This window comes from Salvia splendens, chromosome 15 (assembly GCF_004379255.2).
Source record: "Salvia splendens isolate huo1 chromosome 15, SspV2, whole genome shotgun sequence".
Classification (NCBI taxonomy): domain Eukaryota; kingdom Viridiplantae; phylum Streptophyta; class Magnoliopsida; order Lamiales; family Lamiaceae; genus Salvia; species Salvia splendens.
The window spans coordinates 1,104,462-1,113,865 of NC_056046.1; the positions used below are offsets into that span (position 1 = coordinate 1,104,462).

Sequence of the window (9,404 nt, forward strand, 5' to 3'; positions counted from 1 at the left end):
TAGCAATCTTTAGGACAGTGCTTGTTTAGATCGGTAAAATCTATGCACATCCGCCATCCTCCCTCTTTTTTCTTGATCATCACAGGGTTGGCCACCCAAGAAGGATATTTCACTTCAAATAACACATCCGCTTTTAGTAATTGGCGGACTTCGTCATGAATGACTTGACTTCTTTCTGCCGCAAAGAGTCTTTGCTTCTGTTTTATAGGCCGGACTGAAGGATCAATATTTAACCGATGTGTAATTACCTCGGGGGGCACTCCGGTCATGTCCAACGGCGACCACGCAAAGACGTCTTTGTACTCTTTGAGGAGCTGGATGGTCTTTTCCCGGAGTAGAGGTGTTCCCGCGAAACCGATCTTCACCGTTCTGGATGGATCATCTTCATATAACTGAACTTCCATCGAGTTCGGCTCTGGTGTGACTTCGGTCATTTCGCCTGCCTCTGACTCCGGCTGCTGTGATTGCTATGCTTGATGGTGCCGATCTGATTGCTCGGCACTTTTAAGCGCAATCTGCAAACACTCTTTTGCTCTCTTTTGATCACCTCGGATGACCGCTATCCCTCCTTTAGTGGGGATCTTGATGGTGAGGTGATAAGTAGAGCAAATGGCCCGAACTGTGTTGAGCCAGTCTCTTCCCAGTATAATGTTGTACGGGGACCGAGCTTTTACCACAAAGAACTCGATCATCGTACTGGAGCTTGTAGGCGCTCTTCCCACCGTAATCGGAAGGCTGATAATACCTTCAGGGCGGGTGTCCTCCTGGGCGAAACTTTTCAGAGGAAGCGGAGCCGGACTGAGCCGAGCTGGATCCACTTCCAGTTTATCGAAACATTCTTTAAAAAGAATGCTAACTGACGCTCCTGTATCCACGAACACTCTGTGGATCAGTTTGTTTGCCACTCCGGCTTGAATGACAATGGCGTCTTGATGAGGAGAGATGGCCGGGACGGGATCGGCATCTGAAAATGTAATCACTTCGTCCTGCTTCAGCCTTTTATGCGTTGGCTCCTCTCGATTGAAGCCTCTGCGCTCTGACTTCAGGGACGATTTAGTCTTCCCGGCTGGGAGAGCGTCAATAGTCTGGATTACTCCATCATATTGCGGCTCGTCATCGTTTTCGGGATCCTGTTGCCTTTTCGTATCCTGAGGAGCATAGTTCGTACCTCTCTGCTTCTTGTTCTTTTTCGGCTGCTTGCTTTGGTATTTTTTTAACGTCCCTGTTTTCACAAGAACATCAATACCTGCAGCCAAATGTCGGCACTCCTCGGTATCGTGACCGTGGTCTTGATGGAAGGAGCAATAATTATCCTGACTTCGGCGCGCGGCCGATTTCGTCATCCGCTTTGGCTTTTCGAACATATCGGAATGCAGTTCGAAAATTTCCGCTCTCGACTTGTTCAATGGTACGAACTGAGCGGGCGGTTTCTCAAGATCGAGACGTGGTCCCAATCTGCCTTGTACCGGTGCCCTTTGAATTCTTTCAAAAGGAGTTCGGCGAGGAAGCCTCTGATCGCTATGATCGGGCTTCTTTTTGTCTCCTCTAGATGAGCTGTCTAAAGACCGTTTTCGACGGTCTGCCTCATCGGCACGAGAAAACTGGTCCGCAATGTCCCACATCTCTTGAGCTGTTTGCGGACTGCATTCAACGAGCTTCCTGTAGAGAGCTCCTGGCAGTATTCCATTTTGGAATGCCGAAATGACAAGTAGATCATTGAGATCATCTACTTGTAGGCATTCCTTGTGGAACCTCGTCATGAAGTCGCTAATTTTTTCATCGCGACCTTGACGTATAGAAAGCAGCTGAGCCGAAGTGATTCGGGCTTCCGCTTTCTGGAAGAATCTCCTATGAAAAGCATCCATTAGATCTCTGTAAGATCTAATGCTGCCTTGAGGGAGGCTATCAAACCACCTCCTTGCGTTCCCGATGAGCAGCTCGGGAAACAGCTTACACATGTGAACCTCATTGAGACCTTGGTTCGCCATATTATACTGATAGCGTCCCAAGAAATCATGAGGATCCACTAACCCGTCATAAGTCATTGACGGAGTTCGGTAATTCTGCGGCAACGGAGTTCGGGTGATATCATCCGAGAATGGAGTCTTCAGCGCTCCATACATGGCGAACCCGACATCTCTTCGGTATGGTGGAGATGGAGTTCTCCTGTGGTTCCGGTAACGAGGAGGAAGAGGAACATGTCGGTGGTGAGGATTCTTTCTCCGGGGAGATGCGACACTACTGCGGTAGTGACTTTCATGTCTGGATGGAGAGGGAGAATCCGCCGTTTTCGTCTCCGGCTTTTGGCCTGTTTGCAGGAATGTTAAGAATTCATCCTGCTTCTCGGCCAAAAACAACTTGACAGCCTCGTTCAAATCGGGCTGCTGGGAAGACTCGGTGCGACGACTTCTGGAGTGGCTTGTTCCTTCACCGTGAGAACTGGAGACAGATTTCTCACGAGGCTGTTTTCCAGACCTACGGGCTGGACTAGCTTCCTCATGGTTATCACGGACGGAAGCACGGGTATTATGTGATCTGGTATGCATTTTTTTGGTGGAAGAGGATCAAAAACTCGCTTTTATCACAGATTTGGTTCTCTGGTTCCCACAGACGGCGCCAGTGATGATTGGGCGAATTTTTGATGGTAATAAATGCAGGTAATAAATATAGATCACGACACCGAAAGTTACGTGGTTCGATTTACTGAGGTAAATCTACGTCCACGGGAAGAAAGGAGGGCAAATTTGTATTGCTTGATCTGGATTACAGCTTACAACACTGACTTGCTATATGATATTCGATATCTAGAGAGCTCTCTCGTCTATCTGATCTAAGTTCTATTTATACATGTGAACCAAGATCGTGGCTTCCAGGTTGACAACAGCTTCATACCACTAAATAGATCGTGGGTGTGGTGGAGGTCGTGGAGGTCCTGCATGGGTCCACTATCCAAGATCGTGGCTTGCAGGTTGACAACTGCTTCATACCACTAAATAGATCGTGGGTGTAGTGGAGGTCGTGGAGGTCCTGCATGGGTCCACTATCTCCTTGTTCGGTCGAATACTGAGACCGAACTGCTGAACTTTGCCGATCAGCTTTGGCCGATCTGAGAGTAGAGCTTGATTGGTTCTTTTGTCGATCTGAGAGTAGAGCTTGATTGGTTCTTTTGCCGATCTGAGAGTAGAGCTTGATTGGTTGGCTTTTACCGAGCTGTAGGCTGCGACCGAACTCTTTGGTTGTGCCGAACCGAACTGAACTCTTTGGTCGTGCCGAACTGATACTCTTTCTTGGGTTTTGGGCTAATGGGCCGTCACTGCTATTGGGCTCGCCATTAGGGTTTAGTTGTTTAGTTCGTACCCCATCATAAGCATATGTAGCCAATGCTCCAAATAACCCTTTCACAGATATCACACCGCATTAAATCTGGTTCGTGCCATTGGATGAGTATGTGCTGAGGGTGGTGCAATGGATGCCGTATCTCTCTCGCCATGGCTGCACATTCTGGGTGCAATAGTTTTGAATACTCACACCCGTCGATGCTGCATCGATAAGCTTGCTCTCCGCTACCAAACCGCACTTCGCAACCGTAACAGAATTCTAATTCACGAGTATCCACCAAAGTAAGTGGATGCTCATGGCTCCAATGATCAATCATCTCTGTTTTTTCCCACTCCTCCTCCATCTCTATCTTTTTTTCTTTCTCACTCATTATGTATTGTTATGACAAACTATCACATCTTTCAAACATTTTATAGCAAACATACAGCACACATCTATAAAATCATAGTACAAAACTTCCAACATCAGCAAAGAATAAAGTATCACAACAACAAAGCATTTCACTCAAAGAATCTTCTTTTTCTTTGGCACTGTCTCTCTCTTTTTTTCATTGTGTAGGGCTTAATTTCACCTTGTGGAATAATTATTTTCTTGATGCATGTGACCAGATATATATTCTCAATTATTATACTCTGCTTTGAGGACTTCTCTATTTTTTTAAAGCAAAAACTGAATGGTTTACTTTGATTATTGAGTATATAGTTGTTATACATTATTTCAATATGAAAACAAAGAATGTAAAACAATCACAACTAAATCAAACAATCACTTTGCTTTTCTAACATCTTTGTCTTTTGTTTTTCTCTTTATCTTTGTTTTTGTCTTTAGCTTTTCTCACAGTTTGTTTTGTCTTTTGCTTTTCACTTTGGATTCAGACCAAAGATTGTTTTGCATTTCTTATCCTCGCTCATATTTTATATTACTCCCCATGTCTCATTCAAGATGTCCATTTTCTTGAATGATTGTGAGCTCTGTGTCATTTGCCTCATGAGAAGGCGGCGCTCTGCCTTTGTCCCCTGCGGGCATTTGGTCTGCTGTCAGCGCTGCGCCCTCTCTGTCGAGCATGAGATAGCTCCAAAATTTCCCCTATGTAGACAGACGATCCACAGCTCCGTTAGAATTTACGATTCCTGAGATTATTCGTGATGCCTTTCTTGTCGGCCCAAATCTCCCACTTGCTGTCGCACTTCCTCAGCAATGCTCTGGCTCCATCTATGGTATCCTCTCCCAACACCTCTCCATCAAATCCTGCTTTTTCGATCTCCCACACACCATTTCTCCTTGCCCCGTGCCGGCTCGTGCTTCATCTCTTGTTGTTAGTTCTTGATCATTTGAAATAAGTAGTGTATTAAGTTAGTAGTAGTAGTAGTTTTATATTTAGCCATTTCAAACAAATGAAATAATTACACACAGAATATATAGATATAAAAATACAAGAGGAAAGAGGTACTAAACGAATAATCTGAAACATATAAATTCTCTCAATCAATCAATGGCCTTCATGTCACCATTATCATTTTTGGACCGCAGCTGTAGAGACAAATGAAGAAGTTGCATAATGCACAGTAAAATCCTTCCCATTCATATCTTTTATAACGACAAATGTCGCAGCGGCGCTTTGTGGTGAGAAGTTGAAAGGTGAGACGGTGTGGATGGGTTTCTGCATTCACATCATATTCCTGCCCCAACTTCTTGTTTCTATACTCGCCTGATGTAGTTGGAAAGCAATCTGGATGGAAGGATATATCGCAGGCGCGGCAGTGATACATCCAACTCCTGGGATTCATTTGTGTTTCGCATTGATCGCAGTAGAAATCGCCAGGACGGTTGAGAGTGGCGTCGTACGTCAACAGCAGCTGGTGGTGCTTGTCCCATCTACGGCTGCTGACCGATACAGGCAGCAAAGCGCATCAGACGTGCACAATGAAATCACATGAACTATTGCAGCACCTGTAACAATCATAATAGGCTATGTCTATGCCACAACCAGCAGCACACGACAAGCGCCGTCGGTTAATATCCCTGTATAGATCCGACTGAGTCACATACTTTAGGAGATGTCGCGGGTGAGCTGCTTGGTGTATGGTATCCGGCATACAAGCGCATTGGATATCGACTTTGAAGCCGCACTTTGTACAAGTGTAAAACAGCCCATTCATAGGATACTCACACACACTGCACATTTTCCCCTCCCAAGGTCGAAGTTTGTCGCAAGATCGGAGGTCCAGTGAGTGATGATAATCGTGGTGGTGGAGTGGAACAGAGTGGAGGCGAGGTGGCAAGTGAAAGCAAGCCATGTGAAGATTGTATTTGCATTCACTGCAACTCATGTAGTAGTAGTAGTAGTAGTAGTAACATTTACTACTTGATGAAGATATAGGAGTGATGCACCCATCACATATCAATTCCGATCTCACTCCATAATTTTCCTCGTCTTCTTCTTCTCCTAGGATTTGAGGGTGTTGAGATGTGGATGAGACTAAAGTGAGCTCATGTTGGTGATGAAGGAACTTATATTTCACATTCACCAACTCATCATCATTATTAGGTTGTATGATGATGGGTGGCATGAATGTTGTTCCTCCATTTTCTCTCATCACGAAAGGTGTAATTAGCTCCTCAGCCACCTCATTTGTTGGAAAATGGATCATGTCCTTCCCAATATCTCTGGTGCACATAAAAACACATGTCAATATGACTAAGGATAATCTAACAAGTAATGAGATGACATGAATGGCTAGGATGGCGTATGATGGTGCGCCTTTGCACATCAACGTCTGCATCGATCAGGTCACTGTCATGCGCGCATCTCAGGTGCATCTGGAACCCGCATCCTGAGCTTCTACATCTGTAACCAATGCTCCAAATAATCCTTTCACAGATACCACACTTCCAAAAATCTGTTTTGTGTCGTTGGATGAGTATGTGCTGAGGGTGGTGCAGTGGACGCCGTATCTCTCTCGCCAACGCTGCACATTCTTGGTGCAATAGTTTTGAATACTCACACCCGTCGATGCTGCATCCATAAGCTTGCTCTCCGCTACCAAACTGAACTTCACAACCATAACAGTATTCTAATTTACGAGTATCCACCAAAGGAAGTGGATGCTCGTGGCTCCAATGATCAATCATCTCCCTCTCATCCTCCTCCATCTCTATCTTTTTTTCTTTCTCACTCATTATGTGTTGTTTACTAATTCCAGAAAAAATATACTGACAAACTATTCAATCTTTCAAACATTTTATAGCAGATATATAGCACAGAATAATGTATCACAACAAAAAAAGCATTTCACTTAAAGAATCTACTTTTTCTTTGGTACTGTCTTTCTCTTTTTCATGTAATTATCTTTTAGTGATGAGACTAATTATATTCTCAATTATTATGTATTCTGCTTTAAGGATTTATCTTTTTAAAAGCACAAACTGTATGGTTCAGCTTGATTTTTGAGTATATAGATATCTAATCACAATACGGAAAAAGAATGTACTGTAATACAATCACAACTTAATCGAACAATCACTTTGCTTTTCTAACATCTTTGTCTTTCTTTTTTCTTTATCTTTGTTTTTTGTCTTCTGCTTTTCTTACATCTTTGTCTTTTGTTCTTCACTTTATCTTTGTTTTTCTCACAGTTTGTTTTGTCTTTTGCTTTTCTCTTTGGATTCAGCTCGCATTTCTTACTTCAATGAAAAGTCCTAGGTGTTGGATAAGGCATCATTGCTCATATTTTTTGTAGTAATAAATTGTGGTATAATTTTTAGGCAAACAATTATAAGAATACCTTGTATTATAGGAGTACTATATAATGTCTGTATATTAATACTCTATTAATAGCTTGGACTTTAGATTGGTGACTATTTAACGTGTATCTAGGGTTTTGTAATCAGTGAATCCTCGATGATCTGATCCATACATGAGATTTAGACTATTTCAACTAGTTAGGATGTCATTAATTTGCGACTTCGGCTAGCCACCATATTGTCTTCTTCCTCTCCGATGCGAACTCTCATCGTATGGTTCAACTACTAGTCTAAGACTATATGCTATATATATCAAAAATCTTCAATCTCACAATTTAAAATTCCAATAAAATGATAGATTAAAAAAAGACTAAAAACTCACTGTTCACACAGATCAGTAAGACTGCTTCTTTGCGTTTACCTGCTATTTAATTGCTCATTTCCAACTGCTTAATTTGTGCTGAGGTAGAATCAAAACGTCATCAACCCCTATTGACATTCCTTACTAGCTATGTCATGTGTTGGTTAGATAAAGATTCTCTCTCACACATGTGGGATATTTGGAAGCTCTTAAATGTCTTCGATATTTAACTAATCAAACTGCCTAGACACATATCTATACTAATATAAAGTGACAGTTTAATGAAAAGTCAAAAATGCCCTTTTTGGCGGGAAACTATGAAGCATAATAATCTATCCTTTTAGTCATTTTGTGGGCAGCAGAATTTGTGTTCACACTAGCATTAATTGATCAGATGGTTATAGTCCACCCAATATCAATTATTGATTGAATAAGTCCTCAAAGTTAAGAGGAAAATTAAATATCGACATGATTACACAAACTTCCACAGATGATAAATTTAGTAAATGATTGATAATAATAATAATAGTAGTAATAATAATAATAATAATAATAATAATAATAATAATAATAATAATAAATTCAGAATAAAAACTTAAAAAGAAGTCATTTCGATTTTTTAAATTCCACAAGGACCACTCTATGAAATTCCATTACAATTTGTTTTAGTACATAAAATAGAAAAGAATAGGGAAATTAATAAGAAGATATAAGATGTTGGCAATTTGTTTTAGTTACAATTTGTTTTCGCTTTTTGACTACTCCAATAATTATACTTCTACCATTAAACCCTATAATTATTTACAAGATCATTTATTTTTTGTGCCGTTTAATTTTTGCATTTTGAATCGGAGTTATACTATTATAGCCTACAATACGCTATTTAATGATATACTATACCGATTATGTATCGAGTAATTGCAAAATTAATTATGACATGAATAGGCTATCGAATACTATCACTATTTATTTATGCCCAATTTTAAAAAATGATAAACAATTTATATTATAGTGGGTCGGTAAATATTCGAACTTTTAATGTATTTTAAAAATTCACCATTTTTTATAATTCAGATATACAAATTTTTTATTTATCTTATTTTTCGATACAAATTTCGGGGGAGAAGTCTATAAAGCTTATATGATAAATTAAATTTAGCATTGGGGTAATAAAAACATCATTTTTTTATTTGGATCTTAACTAATTTCAATTTGCAAATTTCGATTTCTGCACCAACTTTAATGAAACAAAAATTAAATAAACCGAATTCAACATATTTGAATTCAATTTTCAGATAAAATCATAAAACACTGAATATGCATGTATTTACATGCCTATTACAATCTATACTAATCTAAAGTGACAGTTTAATGAAAAGTCAAAAATGTCCTTTTGGCGAGAAACTGTGAAGCCTAATTTTTTACCCTTTTAGTCATTTTGTGGGAATGTTGTTAATTGCAGAATTTGTGTTCACACTATATATGTATATGGGTTGTGTATGTGGCAGCGTGGATCTATAATAAAAGGTAGCATCTATTGGACAAAAAAATGGTGAAATGAACTGCTTTAATTTAATGTGTTGAAATTACTTTATAAATATATATTCTAGGTGGGAGAGTAGATGTGGAGGCGTGGGTTTAGTCTATTCGGGTTTAGTTTGGGCTTTTTTGTGTATTTAATAATATGGGCTTTTAATAATATAGTAGAATTTTAAATTGAACACATTTTTAAAATTACATTTGGATTGTTATTGTATATAATAGTATATATTTTTAAAATTATTTAAATATATTAATTTAATTTAATGTGTTGAAATTACTTTATAAATATATATTTACATTCAAGATATATATATATATATATATATATAGTGATATATTCATTTCCTTTTTGCATATTTTCTCTTTTTTCCTCCTTGATCTCAGACCCACGATTTTGTCATCCGACGGTTAGATTAGT

At 39.8% G+C, this 9,404-nt stretch overlaps 1 protein-coding gene across 1 annotated transcript; it reads right to left on the reverse strand.

The window, feature by feature from the left end:
- Positions 1-4,824: 4,824 nt before the first annotated feature.
- On the reverse strand, positions 4,825-6,492 carry LOC121768590. Its single transcript, XM_042165120.1, has 5 exons — positions 6,347-6,492; positions 6,101-6,187; positions 5,290-6,006; positions 5,010-5,223; positions 4,825-4,869 (listed from the first exon to the last, which is right to left on the reverse strand). The coding sequence occupies exons 1-5, from the start codon at positions 6,490-6,492 to the stop codon at positions 4,825-4,827; spliced, it is 1,209 nt and encodes a 402-aa protein (XP_042021054.1).
- Between the last annotated feature and the right edge of the window lie 2,912 nt (positions 6,493-9,404).